This window comes from Annulohypoxylon maeteangense (genome assembly GCF_022496945.1).
Source record: "Annulohypoxylon maeteangense strain CBS 123835 unplaced genomic scaffold GGS22scaffold_21, whole genome shotgun sequence".
NCBI classification, from domain to species: Eukaryota; Fungi; Ascomycota; class Sordariomycetes; order Xylariales; family Hypoxylaceae; genus Annulohypoxylon; species Annulohypoxylon maeteangense.
Window position 1 is genome coordinate 176,613 of NW_025953268.1, and position 19,872 is coordinate 196,484.

At 46.9% G+C, this 19,872-nt stretch overlaps 4 protein-coding genes across 4 annotated transcripts in view; 2 read left to right on the forward strand and 2 right to left on the reverse strand.

Moving 5' to 3' along the window:
* Positions 1-65: 65 nt before the first annotated feature.
* On the forward strand, positions 66-3,145 carry GGS22DRAFT_75157 (uncharacterized protein). The gene is made up of 4 exons (XM_047968006.1): positions 66-824; positions 920-1,051; positions 1,112-2,439; positions 2,678-3,145. The coding sequence occupies exons 1-4, from the start codon at positions 252-254 to the stop codon at positions 2,787-2,789; spliced, it is 2,145 nt and encodes a 714-aa protein (XP_047814894.1). The 5' UTR covers positions 66-251; the 3' UTR covers positions 2,790-3,145.
* Positions 3,146-7,250: 4,105 nt separating this feature from the next.
* GGS22DRAFT_173249 (2OG-Fe(II) oxygenase superfamily protein) lies at positions 7,251-9,235 on the forward strand. Its single transcript, XM_047962893.1, has 6 exons — positions 7,251-7,814; positions 7,960-8,073; positions 8,136-8,152; positions 8,217-8,367; positions 8,432-8,762; positions 8,874-9,235. The coding sequence occupies exons 1-6, from the start codon at positions 7,647-7,649 to the stop codon at positions 9,152-9,154; spliced, it is 1,062 nt and encodes a 353-aa protein (XP_047814895.1). The 5' UTR covers positions 7,251-7,646; the 3' UTR covers positions 9,155-9,235.
* A 1,588-nt stretch (positions 9,236-10,823) lies between these two features.
* GGS22DRAFT_192549 (nitrogen metabolite repression--responsible protein) lies at positions 10,824-12,365 on the reverse strand (the record flags this gene model as incomplete). The annotated part of the gene is made up of 2 exons (XM_047965278.1): positions 10,824-10,862; positions 11,016-12,365. 2 exons carry the CDS (start codon positions 12,363-12,365, stop codon positions 10,824-10,826), a joined length of 1,389 nt encoding a protein of 462 aa, XP_047814896.1.
* A 4,798-nt stretch (positions 12,366-17,163) lies between these two features.
* The window catches only part of GGS22DRAFT_75203 (fungal-specific transcription factor domain-containing protein), a 3,419-nt gene continuing 710 nt past the window's right edge, over positions 17,164-19,872 (reverse strand). The window contains exons 3-6 of the mRNA XM_047968007.1: positions 19,506-19,651; positions 19,232-19,439; positions 17,667-19,171; positions 17,164-17,598 (exon numbers count right to left, since the gene is read on the reverse strand). Of these exons, the coding sequence (XP_047814897.1) occupies positions 17,452-17,598; positions 17,667-19,171; positions 19,232-19,439; positions 19,506-19,651 (2,006 nt within the window). The 3' untranslated portion in view covers positions 17,164-17,451. The remainder of the gene's footprint in view (positions 17,599-17,666; positions 19,172-19,231; positions 19,440-19,505; positions 19,652-19,872) is intronic.

Genomic DNA, 19,872 nt, shown 5'->3' on the forward strand with positions numbered 1-19,872 from the left:
CCTCGAGTAACCTACCTGCGCGTGCTTGCCGGCAGCGCGTTCCAATCAGGGATTCTAGAAGGCAATAACTAACTATTTAAAGAAGCAACTATTTCAGTATTAACTTCGATACTAACTCGTATCATCGCTTTTCTTTCTTTCACATGTAACTTACCTACATAAGGTATAAAACACTCCCGGCTAAACAAGACGAAAACAACACAGCACTTCTCTCAGTCGCCATTTGATCTCAGCCTCGATTCGCTCTCGTCATGGCCGGACGTCGACGCCGGGCACCATCCAACTCGACAGTCGCAACTATCGACGAAGCGGCTATACAATATTACCAAGAGGAAACCGTGTTAAAGACCGCCTCTTCTCGAGCACATCCCGACGATTGGCCATGCTTTCTACTCACCGATGCGACGATCTATCATAGAAATGGTACATTGGCAAATCTGTTACATGTCGACTTGGAGGGACCTTTGATTGTTCGCGGAAGGCTCGAAATCGAGAAGGACCAAGAAAGGTTCCTAGTTGATCGACACATTAAGGGCAAGTCACCTCGGATTCAAATCCAGAACACACTATCATTCTCTATTGGCCTGAAAGAAGATGGTCTACCTATGCCTGTGCTCTGGGCTAGCGGCGGAGCAGGTTGGTATGAAATCGTCCCGTCCGAAGCATATAAAGCTATGTGCGACGTCATGTTTCAAGGAATATCTCTTCATTATGCCATATTAGACGAGTATGAAGCGACACTCGAAGAACTTCACAAGAAGAAGAAAAATAGGCACAAAACACTAAGTGACGTCACTTTATCCTTAGATGATGTCCTTTTTAAGGTGCGTCTAAATAACATTCAATTGTCGGATTTGTACATAAGCAATCATGCGACGAAGCGATTGATTAAATATTATCTAACCCGATATGCATACAGTATGCGGTAACTGTTGGTGATGGCATTACTTTACCAGAAGCGCACAAGCGGACTAGAGATCAAGCCATCTTCTTACTTTCGCACTTTCCCAAAGACACCGAATTTCATAATTGGTTGTCACATGAATTTCCTGTAAGATTTCCTCGTCCTCAGACGGTATGATAACGTTTTGCAGTCTAACTTAAAATATAGACTATTGTAAAGCGAATGGCCAAAAAGGAATCTAACGACCCTAAAACTTCTGGGAAGGCAGGAACAAGCCCTTTAATCGCAGTCCCTTATCCGCCACTAGAAAAGTCCAGTTCTCTTGAGGCTGTTGAGATTAAAAAGAAGGGTAGACCACCATTGCCATTGCGAAATTCGGCATCGAGGTCTCTTCGACATAGCGGGGCTCCCAGTTCTGATGCACACGACCTATCAAGTGACGAACAAATTCAAGCAAACCTACCAAAGGCCAAACATAAGTCACCTAGGAAAACTCGATCGGAATCCACGCGCGGTGTCGACATGATGATTCTTGATGTTCCCGATGATCAGCAACGCGGCTTGAATGCAGCCAGCCATTTGGAGAGATCGTTTTCACAAGATGCGAGTAGACCTAACTTGGCCACCACATCCTCGTTATCCATCGTGGTTGAGGCTTTGCAAGACATCCGACAGGAAATGCTTGAACTCCTAGACGAAGGGAAGCAGAAGAAGCATCCCGACGACATGAGTCCTAAGGGGTGGTGTACGAAACTCTACCTCGAGTTAAGCATTAGAAACCCCAAGGCATTGGCAGAGGTGTGCGAATACTTCTCCCGAGATCTTGTACAACACCTTGGCCCAGAGTGGCATAAAAGCCAATTCTACGAGTGGATGAAGGACAGCGTCGACACGAAGCCCAACTTCGAATTTATCGCTGAGAACGACATTCCAAATATTGCCAGGCGCAAGAAGAAGGGTAAGGCTTCGCGTGAAGAGACTCAATCCATCTCCGGGACCAGAGAGCTACCAGTTAGAACCGGTGGGAAGCACCCGCCACGAAGAGGCCGTCCTAGTGGTAAAACGGCAGGATTGCGTCCTCCCACTGGCAGCAAGAAACGCCTGCGTCACGAAACGAGCAACGATGATGAAATGGACATTGACGAAGATGGAGTGTTAAGAAAGACATCAAAGAGATACAGGTACTTCGATGACGACGAACAAGATGAAGATGTAAATGATACTACTTCTTCAGTCGACGATGACGATGACGATGACGACGAAGCCGAGAATACAGATGCTCCACTTACCCGACTCGTCATCCGCGCCGAGAAGCTGCCATCTACTTTCCCCAAGGGTCCGAATCAAACATGGACATGCGAAGAGCCTGATTGTGGATATGTCGTTCGAGCTGCTGACGGGGAAGATGGTCATGCCCTTATCCATCAACATTATGAAGCGCACGAGAAGGAAGCACGAGACGAGGCAGAGCAGAATAAGGCGAGTCTCATGGAACTTGCCGTCCAGGAGTCCCAGAAGGGACATATACCCATCAAGTATGTTCTTTTCCCACCCTTTTTAATCGAGGTTCGGTACCTCGAGCCTAGCAATACCCGTCCATCTCGAAAATAGATTCCGAACACTACATACTCTTGAGTGAGAGCATGGTCGAGGATCGCCTGTGCTACTGTGACAGCATGTAGCACAGCAAACGTTCCGTTGCGATAGTATCACCCATAACATTCATCACCAATAATACCACAACGAGAAACAAGCATCTAACAATATCAACAGTCATCTCCTAGAGAAAATCCGCGGCATGGGCGAGAAAGCACAGAAGCACGACGAGACCCAGCTCAACGGCCAAGCCGTCCCACAGCCGATCAAGCGCGGCCTATTAATATAAAATCACTCACGCCCCAAACAATTTTACGGCCACATTTTTGCTTTTCAGCCCTCCCTTCCAAATTCGGAACTGGTGGCATACACACCTATATGAGTGGCTGGCTGGCCTCTAAGACATCGGTTACGGCAAACGGATGATACCCGGTTTTTTACGGTGTCCAGGTATTCTAGACCTTGGGATTCGGTCGTCTGGGTTTTCGGCAACCTGCTATTATTTATTCATCTTCGGCAAACAGTATAGAGGGGAAGTAAGGTCGGAGATTTGGCGCATCATATACATAGCTGGACTTGAGTGAGGCTTCTACAATACCCTGGTCTAGACGGACATACATATTTATGTAGGACTTTATAGTGTGCTATATTGATAGGTACATTTCTCTTACACAATCTTATCTTTAGTCTTACTGGTGACTTAATGTAGGAGATATGTAGCATACTAGGTAGATACTAGGTACCCACCACCTGTGGAATAAATCATTCACAGCTACGAACTTATTGTATCATGTCCATGTAGAAACGTCCATATCTTTACTGGAACTAGCACCTTCATCGATGACAATTAGAGGAACGGCATACTTGGGTTACATAGACAATTATTTACTACAGTAGCAAGTGTAGGAGCTAAGCTAGCAATATAGCAATTGGGATTGCCTAATCATTTTCGTCCACCTTCATGATTTCCGTCTACATCAGTCATAGCGTAGTACATTGGCGTAGCCCCATCTATCTGCAAGAGGAGAAAGGGGACTTATTACTAGAATGAAGTTTTCATGTCACCAACCTCGCCTTTTTTTCCGACCAAGAACGCCTCGCGGGAATGTGAAAGGCCTTGAAATACATCAATAACGTTCAACATAAGACATAAGCGAGCTGGCTAGCCCTCGAAGCACCAGACCAAATCAAAATCGGACTGATGTTGTAGTGTTGGGATGATAGCAGCCAACTGACCGATAACATAAGTCGCCAATGAGTCTAGTGCCACCAAAGGCTCATACACCCACAAAATTCTGCTCCACCATCCCATGACTTATGTTAGAATTGCGACTGGAGTTGTCGAATTATCGGGTTTCAAGGAATTCAACCCAAACTTATCGTCTTAGTTGAAGGAAAACCGCTGCTTTATCCCATGCTGCTCGGTCGACAACCGAGATATCGTTCTTGAGAGTCTTGACACCTGCATGAATGGCATTGAAGAATTCGCAGGCTATCTCTAGGTCCTCGAAGAAGTTGGTCGCATATGGGACGAAAGTGCCGGGGAACTCTGATTTCTTCTGTGCCTTCTGTTCAGGGGTCTCGTTAGGATGAATATCATCCAACAAAGTCTTGACGGCAATACCAAGAGCAACATCCGTATCGCTCAAGAAAGGCAGTCTATATGATGTTAGTACACAATATATACATTTGGGGATTGGTGATGGAGGCATACCTCTGGCCTATGTCCAAGTAGTCGTCTCGCTCACGCTCAGTTTGCGCAAACAAGAGCATAGACGCTACAATAGCCTCGATAAGATCTCGGCCAGCCTCTCGAATAGATGAGCTCAGCGATCGAAAGCAGAGGAAGTTCTTGCTGAGTGGACCAGTATAGCCATTTGCTTGATGGCGCAACTTCAACAGAATTGCACAACGGCTGATGAGTAACAAGCTTGCCTTGTCATCATCGCTACCATTCATAGGCAGACCGTTTAGCTCTGGGTGCTGGTTGCGGGTGTTAAGAAGGTCGAACCGGAGCAGTTCATAGGCTAGGAGAATCGCCTCAAATAAGCCGGGTACGACACTATTCTTCAGAACGGTGGGCTCGAGCGCTTCGAGAGATGTTGCCAAGGCCTCGCCCCAGGAGGTGAGCCGGTGGCTATCATCAACATAACCACGCAAGTGAAGAAAGCGCCAGAGGGTAATCGACGAAATCAAATCCGCAGAGGCTATACCTTTGACCTTATCTTTGGCGATAGTGCTCTTCACGAACTCGGGATTTCTTAGAGCTGTTACCTCGAAGAGTATGGAGCCGTGCTTGGCATTGGGGTAGTGCTTCTGCGCGACGGCAGCATCCAGGTTCCAAGTAAGCGCTCGGGTCGAAGCCTGGTTGTCCTGAGGGCGGTATTCGATCTTGTGAGAATACTTCTCATCATACCACACCTTCACCGTGATCGCTTTGTACTGAATACCTCTATGTAGTCGAGGAAGTAGGAGACTGAGGGCCGATTCTCTCAAGGGCATGAGGTTTGTAGTTACAAGGCGCTTGTATTCCTCCGACTTGACTCCGTCGAGAGTTGGGTAGATGACGACCTGGCCATGTGAAATCCAGCTGAGCAGACGTGCTCCAATGAGGCCCGTGTTCAGATAGTGGAAGAGCTCAGCTGGCAACTGATATCCGAGGTATTCCCAATTGTCTCGAGTCAGCGTCTCAGGGTTGTAGACTTTGATCTCTCCAGATTCATCGATAAAGATAAAATGATCAATAGTCATTCTCGCCTTGCGATACTTCTGCAGCCAGTTCGGGTCTTTGCTCTTGCTAAGAATATCGTTAAACGAGTTACAGGCGTTTGCCACAGACTTCTCTGAGGTTCGTAGCATGTTAACGGCGTCCTGGACTGAAGGTGGTTGACGTGCGGTAATCTGAGGCTCTTTTAGCGGAGGGAACGTAGGGAGAAATGTTGTTCCCGCCATTAACAGTGCATCGATAAAAAGCGGCTCAGTCACACCAAGGGTTCGAATAATGCTCTTCTTGGATATAGCAGTGAAGTTGGCTGATTCCCAGTCGATGAATCGGATGACATGGTCCTTGATCGGATACAACAGCAACTCCTGAAAGCCCATGATGGCCGAGCATTGCTCCGAGTCAATCATATCGAAATAGGCGAGCTTGAAGCGGGTTAGCCACATGATGCAAATTTAGCATATGAACAACTTACTTGCGCAGATGCATTATAAGGAGGTACCAAGAAATGGAGTCCGCGGCGATGAAGGATACCCTTCAACAGCGGGAATAGATGGTGGATAGGGTAAGCGCCTAGTTCATATTAGCAAGCTGCCGGCTGACGTCCGAACCGCCAACTAGAAATAAGAGTAGTACCTCTATGAGAACCAAAGGCTGTCACAGCCTCATTCGCCTGACTCTGGAAATAGAGACCCCAAGCGTCATCGGTGCCTGCAATGGCTCTCTTTCCCCGCTGGACGGAAACCTCATCTTCGCCTTCCAGCGACTGACCGTTGAAGATGAAGAAGGGGGTAGTTCTATTAGCCTTCCAGTAGTCAAGGTCGTGATCAATGTGTGATGCGATGCCGGTTAAGCCGCCGAGGGCCGGGAGAAGTGGCTCGTGATAGGGAACATTGTCGAGAAATAATTGTAAGTAGTAGGAAGCATCGACGGCGATCGCGCAATCCTCGAGCTGGTTGACGTCGGCAGTACTAAAACACGGTTAGTTCTATAACACTAATATGATACAAAGTGTCAAGATATTACTCACGCCACCTGCTCGTTGATCCAGTGATCCTCGAAAGAACCTGCTCATCAAATTAGCGATTTCATATTGAGAAGCACGGCAACAGATAAATATGTAGGTGTGTAGTGATGTTCCTCAGAATGCTAGAATACCATCTAAAGTACCGTGCTGCCTCTGATTCCTTTTCCACTGGAAATATTGATTGACGGGTCGTCCACAGGTGAAGATAGAATTGTTAAGAATGGCATTGTCAGTGATGGTGACAAGGAATCCTTGTCGGTAAAGCCAGTCGACAGCACGATTGAGCTCCTCTTGGCTGAAAGGAGGTCGACCATCCAAGTCTCGCATGGTAGCCGAAATGTATAGCTGATCGAAGTATCGTGAATGGTGGATGGTGGATGGAGTGAGGCAGCGCAGGTACTCGGTATAGCTAGCAGTGAGACGAAATGTGTGACGGTGATATTGGCATGGGCAATAGAATCCAGCGAGGCTGCAGTGGCAGTGACAGGAGGAGCGAGAGAATTGGGATTAGCTATGGAATGCACTTACTCGGCATCTTGAAGGTATAATTCTGTGTGCGCCGTAGTGGGGAAACACTACGAATCGCGGTTTGGGGTCGCAAACGGAAAGGAGGATCGTTAATATAGGTAGGAACTAAAATGAGTGACTGAGTTTGACATAAATAAAGGGCACGATCGGGCAGGAACAAGGAGGGGGGAAGGCGGTGCGGCGGAAGGACAAGATGCACCTATTGTTGGAAAGAAGTCGATGAGGTTCTGTTTGAGGTGAGGAACGAGTCAACTTTCAACGCCAAAGCCTTGCGGTAGGTAGGACAAGGATTACGGTTTAGCGTCTTTTTACCCAAGCACCCCTGGAAATGGTCAGTTTTCCATCGGCTGTGGGACCCCCAACGCTAACTGTCTTACCAGGTAGCTATTAGTACCTAAGAGCTTAAGGAAATCGCGCCCATAGCCTTTACATCGACGCTGCTGTGTTCACATATCATATACATAGGTACATAACTGTATTCAAGAATGGTGCATACTTTTTTCTTAATCTACATCTACATCTACATGAAATTAAAAAAAGCAACTATAAAAGTAGAATGTCTTCGAAACCCCATCTCAAACAACATTGAATACCATAATTCCTCATCCCATGTAGCGGTTACAAACATTCTTACAGGCGTGAACCTTGGAAGATAGCAGAAGAGCACACATGTGGGGCGGTGCTTCAACACTAAATTTAGGTACGTACCTCCCGGTAGGTACCGATAGTCCGTATCATCGCTAGCCCTCGACAGAACGAACCTTATCAGTCAGTGGTGAATTAAAATGCCCCGGCCTGTGATATAATTCATGAAGTAACCTGGAAGAAGACGGGCTTCATATGTGGCGTCACACATATCTGTTCCAAACATGGCCGTAACTACATCGATTCCCATTATCGACATCTCAGCCGAGGGGACAGACCAGGCACAAGTCGCAAAGGAGCTGGTTAATGCTGCTGTCGAATATGGTTTCGTTTATATCAGAAATGCCGGTCGAGATATTTCTACCGAGCAGATAGAAAACGCCTTCAATATAGTACGTATCCGTCGTTCTATTGGAATTATTGTGAATAGACGTCATCCCCAACAACTTGCAATTCACCGTGCTATCATCTCTTGATTTGGACCACTTATACCTGCAGCGAATAAACAGTCTCTGGTTTCATATCTAATAACAACAGTCACGAATCTTATTCAGCTCGCCACTCGAGGACAAGCAGAGATGTACGATAGAGAAGAACAACCAAGGATGGTCGGGTATGCACTCAGAGACCTTGGACCCTAAGACACAACGTGTAAGCCATTTCAGCACACCTCTCAACTAAGACAGTAAGACTGATTAATATCATATTTATAGGTGGGAGATTTTAAGGAGTCAGTGACAGATCTAGCCCCCATCTCGTGAGAGAAAAAGCTGAGGCTGACCACCAGCTAAAAGGGCCTTCAATTTCGGACCCTTCACCGATAACAAAGCCACACAGCCTATTCCGCAGAGTATCGAGTCTCACCAGGCGCAATTGGCCGCCTTCAAGGATGCCTGCCATGATCTCTGCCGGAAATTACTCCTCTTATTCGGTATCGGCCTAGGGGTAAACCCAAGAATTCTTATTTCTCTATTTTCAGCCCCTTTTCAATTAACTAACCACCTCACAGGTAAACCCCCCAGACTTTTTCACAGCCGCACACACCTCCGCAGCAGCAGGCTCTCCCATACCCTCAGGTTCCATTCTGCGGCTCTTGTATTACCCGCCCCCAAGCAACACGCCCACCGCGCTCTCCTCTGATGTGCGAGCCGGCGCGCACTCGGATTACGGCTCCGTAACTCTTCTCTTCCGGCTGCGCGGACAAGCCGGCCTCGAGCTCCTGGATCCCCGCACCGAAACCTGGGCCCCCGTCCCTGTCATTCCGCCCGGCACAGAGACCGACGCACAGCCGCCCATTCTCGTCAACATTGGCGATCTGCTGTCATACTGGACTAATGGGCGTACGTAGCATCTTGCATTTCAATTCTTCCCATCCCCTCTTTCTCGAGATAGAATAGAACCGTCCTATCTAGCTATTGAACACCCCTACTAACCAACCCTCACCACAAAAGTCCTCCGCAGCACCGTCCACCGCGTAGCCTTCACCTCCACCTCCACAAACGGGGAATCCGTAACCGACCCCCGGTACTCCATCGCCTACTTCTGCCACCCAGCCGACGACACGCCCCTCGGCGCCGTCCCCAGTTCGCGCGTCGCCACATTCCAACCTGATCGCGCAAACGGCAACAGCAACCCGTACGCCGAGCGCAAGGTCCTGACCGCGAAGGAGCACCTGCAGATGCGGCTTAGGGCGACGTACCTGGAGATGTACGAGGGCGATAAGAAGAACTGATGTACATTAAAATTGGATAAAATTTATGATCTCTACCTATTGTACATACATAACCAGCTCTTCAATGGCATTTCTAACAAACGTTTACCAATTGAGTTCCCGTTAGCGAAGCTATCTCATCCCGCCCCGCTACTCAACTAGTCAGGTAGCTAGCGGCCGCCACACACAGACTGTACCCATTACACTAGGACCTAGGGAGGTAGGTATATATACCAAAACACTAGCTTAATCTACCACGTACGACCACAGGAGCTAGAGAACTCGGGATCCCGTCCGCTCTCCCATAGATAAGCTGGCTACCGCTGGATCAGTAGTTGGGTCGGTGACGACCAGCGAATCCCCAGTGTTGTACGTTTATATTTTTTTGTATTTTTTATATTATTTTCCTCCGGTTGGTTACTCATTTATCTTTTATTTAGAGTAATATTAACGGTAACATATACATGTTCATGTTGCTATTGTTATTTTTAACACAGTTCGTGGATGTAAACTCTCTGTGTGATAGAAACGGGTATGTTCGTGAGACACTTCGAATTTATATAAGTAATAGCCAAAATTAAGTCTCAAGAACTCTTCATTTTAGTCTAAAATCTCTGTAGAGGATGATAATCTTCCAGTTAAACACATTTCCCGAAGCCCGGCCACAGGACAATAACTACCAAGTACGTAGGTACGTAGGTAGCTAGTTTCATTTTGAAGCGTCCCCCTGAACACAAAGTAGGGGCTTCCGCATAAGAACCGTATGAGTCCTTTGCGGGGCGACTGTCTAGTTCAGATAGAACACGAGGCCATGTTAGACAACACACGAGTCGATAGAAATGTATAACCCTACAAATGGCGGTGACCTACAGTGACTTTCTAGACTTACGGTGGAAACCGTGGTTCATGGAACGGTATCGCAACCAATTCTTCGATGGGTCTAACTGGCACAGCCCCATTAAAGCAACTCAGATGTTTTGCTCGGATAGAACTACATGAGTCGTCTGATCCCACCTCAGCTCAAAGCAGGGCCTCATTAGAAACTAATCAGTTCAGGTACCCCTGAGGATATATAACTATATATATCCCATACACGCGAGCAAATTTTACATGGGGAACCAGCTGTCTTCCAACTCCTCGTACGTAGAAGACCCCCGAATTAAACCCAGCCCGCTTCATGCGAACCTTATTTCATCCTATAAGCTGGGTAGCAATAGTCGCCTCGATATTCCGGAGCGCTTCGGATGCCCCGGAATGCAGTAATTAGAATGAGCAACTTTTTATGATCCAAACGCCGAATGAATGAGCCGAGATATCCCCCTAGAATTTGCCGAATGTTGGTAGCTCTTTAGTTGCTCATTTTCTCCCCGGAAGTAAAGATATCGTGACCACCCGATGCCGCTGGCCCCCCCTTTTTGTTTTTTCAAATGCAAACCCCGTAAATCATGTCAACCTAAATGCTTTTCCGTCGTTTAAAAGCGCTGTCTAGTTCACCTACGCCAAACTAGAAACACGCTGTCGCAACCAACCGTATACAAATGCCTTGGATAAGTAACGTATGATGTCCGGCAGCAATGTCCAATTCTAATATTCGTTCTCATGTCGTCAAGTTAATATTGCATATTTGTCCCATGCTGTCGTCAAGCTTCTGGTTGCCAGAATGGTCGTGGTGCGTATAGTGGCATATTGGCTATGCCAGCCATGATTCCTCGTCTCGTTTGAGTCCTCTCTACCAGGTTCCTAGTTAGTATTCGTATCTCGGATGATAGAAGGTAAGTAGGCTTAGGGTGGAAGCCGGGTGCGTCTTATCTCCAAAGCTCGGATACACTCATAAAGACAATGCTATAAAAGAATAAGGGAATAGGTGGCTATGGATGCTTACCATTATCAAGCCTTCGTCTATAGACTCATCGTCCCCATCCTCATCTGCCTCGTCGTTTTCCACGTCTTCATTAATCTCCCCAGGTCCTTCAAGTGGTGCATCTAGACCCTCACGCATCCATATCATCCCGTTGGCCTCTTCTTCCAACGGAAATATCTCACGTGCGTATTCTTCTAGCCCTCTCGGCCCTTCCCATAACCTTAAGGCGTCATCGGGGCATTTCTTCTCTAATTCCGCATCTCCAAAATAGGGCGGTTGCTTCGTGGGGTCATTATTACGTGGGGAGAAGAGCTTTTGCAGTGCTTCAAGTTGTTCCCGATAACCTTCCGGAATTTTGACCTTGAGGTCGATGGCTCCACGTTTATACCGGACGCGTCTTCCGATTCCCTCCTCGAATGCCTTGCAGACTTCTAGCGGCGTTAAGTATTCGTAGGCCAGTGCTATACGTTTTCCGGTCCATTTTTCCGGGCCGTCTTTAAATACCTGGATGATGGCTGGGCCGACGTCGTGTTCGGCATCCAGCCAAGGAAGTTTAGCGTTTGGATGGAACGGAGCTTGCCATATGAAGGAACCATCCTTCTGCAATTCCATGCAGAACAGCGGGTACGGAAGCGACGTAAAGTTGTTGTTATAGATGCCGGTATAGATAAAAGTAGCCGGTAGTCCTATTTTTCGCACATACTTTTCCACCTCATGTTTAGCCGCCCATAGCGGTAGCGAGGGCCAATCCGATTTATAAGCGGCGTGATCGGGCATAGACGAATACACGTAATGTTGGACGCCGGCCTTCTTGGCAGCGTCCGCAATCGCTTCCCCAATCTGTATCTCATTGCCGTAGAAAGTGGTGTTGATAAAGGCTAACTGCGCGCCGTTGAAGAGCTGTGAAATCAGGCCGTGATTAACCAAAATCCCGGGCAGGTGTCCGTGGACGGTGACATCCCTCTTGTCATCTGGTTTATTTCGAATATAAAGCTCCCCGACGAAAACTGTGACATTCGGATTCGTTGCGACTTCAGTCGCTATGACTCCCTCTAGGTTGCGCAATTGCGCGCGGACTTTATAACCTACAGCAGTAGCTATGCGAATTAATGAGGCGGCCTGTCTACCACTTGCATTTATAATGGCAATAGTCTTATCTGGCGAGGGTGTCGATCGTTTTAAGGGCCGATAAGTCAGCGAGTTATTTCTCGACATGGCCGTAATAGGCGAGCTTTCCGAGTACGAGGATCGCGTATGCTTGTGCCTTGTACTCTGTGTCGCTGAAGATTTAGGGGAGGCATTGCCGTTTTCCCCCGACACCGGTCGAAAGACCAAATCAGTCCGAATATTGATAGGATTAGAAGAAGGCATGACGTCGTAGGTCTAGTTTCCAATTAGGGTATAGACGTTTTATGCCTTCTCACGATAGATAGAAAGAGTATCGTTGATATGATTGAAGAAAAGAGGCAAGTTGAGACAACCGAGACAGCTGTCTCGGTAAGTATCTAGATAGGCGCGTGGTGTAGCTATCGATGATCGAGGAAGCGAGAAGGCCAATGCCAAAATTATGGAATAGAAGAGAGAAACAACACGTCCATCGAAGATGTTGTGATGGTATAGGCTTGTGGTGTGCTTTGGCGTCAAGTTAAGGATCAATATGGGTCGAAGCTGTTTTCAGTGTTCGACGATAGTCTTGTCTTTTCTTGTCTAGTGCGTACCTGAGTAGGTAGTGTGGGTAAAAGAAATAGACAAGGTATTGAGGTAAGGTTGGTAGCGTGGAATTAGAGGCTCAGGTGACTATAAAGAAAGGGAAAGAAAAGGAAAGTACAAGGAGGTTTATTTTGCCGGTAAGTCTAATGCTGGATGTCGTGGCAGGTCCAGTCTGTCCAGGCTCGAGAAGCGGCCAGGCACGCAATATCTTTCGACTATCTAGAAGTCTGAAAAGTGGATATACTACGGATGGGAATTTTGGGAATTTTGCCAGGCCTGCAAAGTCCCGAACGCTTGAATTGAGGACCTTGACGGAGGTACCCTTCGGGCGGGTAACACTTAAGAGAAAGGGGGAAGGGGAAGAGAGAAAATAGGACTTCAAGGTCCGATGCGAAACGAAAATGGGTAGCCGCTTAGGGTTGACTGAGATAGTTTCGCTTGGAAATTCCACATAGCTTTACGATAAGCCAGGCAGGAGGGCGTAATTTATTTGTATAGGGTTGCGAGAATGGTAGGTTCCCGGTGGATCGATCAAATTCCTATCGAGAAAGAAGAAGGGCACTGAAAATCTTCTTAGGTTAGGAGAGGGAAAAAAGGAGGGTCTAGTCAGGCAGGGAAGTACATTCGTACATAGACACATACATCCATATGTATATCCATCCAATATCTATCAAAGAGGAATGAATATTGGGGGTATTGGATGTACGCTACTAGGTATGTAAAAAAGAAGAACATTGGAGGGTATGACGAACGAGACGGGCTACTAAGAGGTATTGGAACCGGGGCCCTCTTGTGAAATCCGGGGAACTGCCACCAGACGGGACTACCTTACTACTACCTACATGTAGTATTTTGATCTAATCGACCCTCACTTGCCTAACCAAAGCAAGTTCGGCCTGTTTATGTACGTACTAATGGTATCCATCGAAGGGGATTTAGTCGAGCGAATTATTTTTAATAGACCTGGAGGGTGTGGAATGTAAAAAAAGACTAAGACACTAAGAAACCTTAACCTCGAAGTACCTACCCTGTGTCGACCCAGTTATTGTTTGAAAATCTCTTATCTTAAGTTTATAGGCGCACGTGTGTGTATGTGTGTATGTGTGTATGTCTGGTGTATGTATATGTATGCGTATCAAGATAGATACGAGAGACAGGAGCGATGTAAGATTAAAGATTAAAGATTATTAAAATGTAAGCATAACAAAAAAGAGGCTGACACCCAAATTCGGACTCGTATGGATGTATCATGCTATGTACATGTGTACATCATACCTTGCTCACTAAGAACAAACCAATCCAATGAGGATGCGGCAGATTGGTGCGTGGATGAGCTCGGGTTTTTCTTTTCTTTTCTGTAATTTTTTGAGGGCCGGAATAGAGTCTAGTATATTAAGAGTTAGTTTATTAGTAATGAATCGGAGAGTGGTTCGGACTAGGATAGGTCAAGTAAGGTGACTGGAGGTAAGGGGACCGAATAGATCCATTATGTGCCCAACATCGTGAGGAGATGGTGAAGTAACATGGTCTAAATCGGATGTGTTATGGATGTTATGGATGTATTGTAGCAAATAGCAAATTGCAAAACCGCACATGACAGGTTCGACAAGGTGGAGAGCGGTGAAAAAAAAAGATGAAAAAAGGATAGGACATGTACTATAATATACGCATTGATGTAGTTGTATCGTACCTAAATAGTATCCATCGTTGAAGGTATATACATCGATAATTATTGATGATAACCTGTTCGAAACAGGTTGTACGTTGCCTAAAAGTCACGTTGATTTTTGATGCGCTGCATGGGCAATAGACTTTAATTCTCATCAATCGAATCAAGTGTTCGGATTCTCTTATCGCCTGTTTTCAGGGTTATAATTCGCCGATCTGATACGTGATTGATCGCATGTGGTATCAGCACCAATACTTAAACCAGGTCGATGGTTCGAGTTGATTGGCCCAGTATACCATGCGGTCTGGTTCTGGAATGCGACGAGATCGGAGCCTGACCGAATATCACACGCATTGTGCAAGTCTACTATTGTTTAATGTAGGTACATCCTCTTCTACGCATTATGTAGTATGTACCAAATGTTACTATTAAACAGATGGAGACGGTCTTCGAAACGTTAGCTAATGGGAATTGCTTAGGATCCATTTATATCACTGGCGCGGATCACGTTTTCTTCCCGCTCTTTTTTTCCCTCCTAAGTTTTGCTCCGGGGACGGTTTTGGATAGGAGGTGACAAGCCGGTTTCATAGCGGTTGGTACAGCTTATCAAGAGAAAAAATTTTACTCTTTCTTTTTTCTTCTTTCTTCTTTCATCGACTCAATAAACTGGATACTAGCATGGTTTAGATTATGTAAAGACATTAAGCACGGTTGGTCGGAATTGCATCTTAAGACTGACTTACATAACAGACCCTCCTATAATCATCTTCTACGTGTAGTTCGAGCTTTTATTCGACTTCGGAAGCAGACCCGTTCTCTACTTTTCCAAGAAAAAGTTAATTATCCCGGGTGATTGGAAGGGCGTAATGCGTATGATGAGAGACCGACATTATATAGTTAGTCGGTAAAGATTTTAGGGGTGTTTTCATCCCTTATCGGACCTATCCTACCAAGTATACCCAGCCTTATTGTTGTGCACTCAGCAGACTCAGCTGATCCGAGAGAAAGATAACCCAAAGAGGTTGATAGGTTGATAAGTTGGGTGGTTCGGATCTTGACCCGTAGTCTGATTGGAGCTTGTTGGAGCGCCGCTAAATTTTAATTACACATAAAACCGCATGTTTGACATGACGGAATCGCAGGCGAGTTGCGATGGGACAAGAATGCATGCCATAGATAGTGTTTAACGCTCTACACACAACCGCATTCCTATTAAGCCGCAGCACGGGCAAGGGGCGCTGTATTTCCCCCTCCAGAGATCAACAGATAACCATCGACCAATGAGCACGCCTGTCTCATTACATAGTTAGAAGGTCATATGTTGGAATCCTTGTCCAGTAACGAGATAGCGCGCAGTAATCCGTAATGCCGTAACAACGTAGTTCTGCTCTGTTTCCGTCCCGGTCTTTCTACCCGACATTTTTAAAAATGTCGACAATTTCGTCACGGGACAAAACCCAGTCCCGAGAGTTCGTATGAGCTCGTGTCGCCTAAGCGCCATCCTAACAGACCTTGGGAAAAGAGGAGACATCCGACGTAGGATATAGGGGATCCAACTCGGTGAGCACTCCTTTGATGGCGCTGCCAAATCGCAAATGCACGTGAACGTTGCCGCCGCAAATCCCGGGCCGTTGTTGGAGGATGTGATCTTGCATGCCGTTACAGTAGAAGCCAGACGCTGTGCATAGACGAGGCGGGAGTGTCCCTTGGTTGACAACCAAGCCTATCATTCTACTTTCATTAGTTCACAGAAATACCCATTACATTACTAAAGGCCATCCATCTCGGTCGGCATGCGTGTTAACGTCGTAAGGCTATTGGTTTAGGTAGGTACTTCCGAAGGTGTGGATTTGCTTCAGCAGTTCAGGCCTCCTCTGACCCTGAGTCTCTGATCCTCCGAGTCCCCCGATTTAGAAATAAATGGCGGAGAACCAGACCGGTCTACGCTGTGAAACCAATCTACATGGCGGGTATTAAAGCGAGTTCGTGGCCGACCCGACCGTTCGTCGCTAGCTGCCCAGGTGCTAGGTAGCTGCTAGCTAGATTTAGAGAGAACCCATCCAGGTGCTATGGGTGCACTATAGAATCGAGACCGATGCAGGCGAGAAAGGTTGATATTGCTGTTCCTAATGTTATGGCAGTGTGGAATCCGAGGCGACGATGTCTTGGCATTAGGTATGTTTTAGTAAATAAAAAGGTATGGGTGGTATTGATGCAATCGAGCACGTTTTTACGGCCCTGGCAGCTTTTTTTTTTTCGTTGTAACGTGAATCGTTTAGCTGCGAGCAATCTCTTTACAAATAGTCCTGTCGGGTGTTGCGTGCTATTACGTACAAAACAGTCAAGCGAACATCCTTCTTGGAGGTACTGGAGGCTCAATCACTACCTTGCCGTCATCACATCAGCGACGGTCGTTATAGCGCCAAGGATGCCCCTCTTAGTCCGAACTGGTATTTCCGCGGGACACATCCTTTCCGCCATTCGTTTCCAACGCTTTTTATGAACTTGTTTCTGCCGTGTCTTGCGTTATTCCTTAAGCAACTTTTATACCTGAACCATAGTGTATGTTGGATCCAACACCAAAAATCGCATAGCGCTTTCGATAAACCGCAAGATGCCTAGCCTTCTCGCCAATTCGCAGGGCTAACCAATAGGGGGCTATGCGGGGTTGAACGATACCCCGCGAATACACGGCTGGTAAGCTGGTAGGTTACAGGTAGGTACCTACCTACCTGGGTACCTAGTAGCCACCGTGGTTCTGATCTTCTCCACACCCTCCAAGCTCTCAACCCAGGATTTCTCACCTTGGAAGAGCTAGCCCTGGTTGCTATGCTAGGAATCTGTAACCTTGACGTCTGATACCTTATCAAAGTTGGATCGGTCGATTCCGCAGGGCTTACTACCGTGAATTCGGACGGCTGTCGCGGTTGCAAATCCATGGCTCACCTAACGAAATGTATTGGCGGTAAATGAAGGGTTTCCATTTCATGGCCTTCAACATTACAACGAGGCCAAAGGTTGAACCATTTTAAGCCATCGTCGTTTCGGGGCCCCAACTTCAGTTGGTGAGACGGTACTTTACGAAGATGGAGGGAAATTCCATGTGTTCGAGATCATAAAATTGGGAAACTCTCCTATGCTTTTCTCGCCTATCCAAGCATCTTCGGTTATCTGTCCCGGGACCTCCATAGTTTCGGCCGTACGTGCCATGGCATCGAAATAGCTCTATCAAGTGTATGTTTGTTAAGCAATTTGTCATTTTCCAAATAGAGACACCAATAGAAAGGACTTACCCAATCGTAGCCGTTTTGCATCATCCAAAGGGGGTCAGACTCTGTCTGACCAGCACTAACACCCGTCATCAGGTTTGGCTCCATCATGCCAAACCCGGCAATGTTATCAACTGCAGCCTCGTCGCTGCTTGACACAGTCGCTGGCCGGCTACCATCAATCGTCAAGCTTGCCATCTCTGTCATCTCGCCGCTCCTATTTATCCTCGAACCCGACATTTCGACATCTTCAGTGATGATTCCAAGGTGCGCATGAACCCGACGGAGCACTATGCGTGTGACTTTTTCACATTTTTGAAATTCCGATCTCTCAACCGCCATGTCCTGCCAGACATAATGTGATCTTCTAATCACCCGGAGGAGCTCATCCCTGGTGATTGTCGGTGGCATACACCGTGATATCCAATCCGCATCGCCACCCGGTTCCCAGTATTTATCATTCTGTATCACGAGAGCAACAATCATATTAGCTAGGAGAAAATCGTTTACAGCCACTAGAGCAGCGATGAACCAGCCGCTTTGGGCCAGCATGCCACCGGGTTTTCCGGCTTCGTGCATCGTAATCTGGTAGTCCAGAAGCGCCAATGCTGCCTCGAGGCATACTCGACGGGAGTAATCGTGTTCTCTCTTCGGATTTTCTTCGACAATATAACGTCTATGGTGGATACATCGACTTTTTTGGTATATTGCCGCGATACCAAAACGTTGAATGATCTGAACTGGCGCATCTGTTAGGCACAAGTCCATCGGTCTCATCTTCATGATTGAGGGTACGTTATCCCATGCTTCTTCGATCTGGGCGTCGACTTTCATCACTTCGGCATAAGATGGAACGTCAAGTGAATGTGCTTGCTGAACTACGAGGAAGAAGATTCGGGATACCCTGGCCTTATTGATCGGGTAGGTGAGTAAGGTGTAATCCGAGCTAGGGCGAGCCTGAGGTAGTTCCTTGGTATCTTTGTCAAAGTCCGAATCTGTCAAGTTCTGTGGAAGCGCTGTATCACTTTCGATAGCGTGGGTCATGCTAGGGAGGCCTAGATTGAACGCAACTAGTAAATCGATTTGTACGGCGAGATTCCACATGCGCCGTCTCATCTCGCCGTCATATGGAGTGATGCCGGGTAACTTACTAGGGTCACGATGGAGACCCATTTTCAGCATCAATCGAATTAGAACGGATGAAAGCAAGTAACAGTTCATCCGATTCTCGCGATTGGTCACAAAATCTCCTTCGACATACAACATAAACGCTTCGAGGGTGTAAGGGCCAGGCTGCGAATACTTCCCCCATATGAGAGCCCATCCTGCAGCACCTCTATACTGCTTGAACCTGTCTAGAGCTGGTACGGGGGAATCGCTCTCTAGTTCATGCGGCGCGCTGAAGGAAGAGAAGAAGGTACCAAGCGCTAGTATCATATAGAGCAAGGCTATCCAATGAAGAGGTGCATTTTGCGGATCCTTACAGAAAATATTATATTCTCTTAGGAACGTAGGGACGTGAATAATGTCTTTACGTATGTATGTGTGAGTAGCGATATAACCTTGTAGTAGAAGCGGAAGTAACTCACGTTGAGAAGGACTGTTTGAGTTGAAATAGCGATTCATAAGACGACTGACAACAGCTTTTTCTGGGAGGCTAGCGAGGAGGTCATTTTTATCTTTGGGCACGTTTCGTGAAGCCATGAGCAGCTCCGTAGGCCCCATGTTCTCGTATGGGTCATGAGTTTCCTCCTCGTCCTCTTTTCTATCATCAAAATAGCCCTTAAGATCCTCAATCTAACATAAAAGGTTTATTATTTAATACGTAAGAGTGGCAGACAAGGAATATGAGATAAAACTTACGTCCTCTAGCATAGCCATGAAGTGTGTTCCTCCGACATAAGATGTGTTTCCCTGGCCTTGGACGACGACACCGCCAGGGTCCTTCGGCAGTTTATCGACAGACTGCGTAGGCGTGGAGCCATCTGTATCGATCATCACACGGACCACTGTATATCGCCTTAGTGACATAGGTTTTGGAGAATGGTTCTAACATTTGAAGCATTCCAATGCTACCTAGCAGGTAGTTCAATCTCGGGGAAAAGAAAACGAGGAAATATTAAGGGGGGGGGGGGGGGGGGGGGGGGGGGGGGGGGGATTAAGTAGAAAAAAAAAAAAAAAAAGCGTGCAGAGAAAACCGCACAAAAAAAATTAAAGGGGGAGGAGTTTA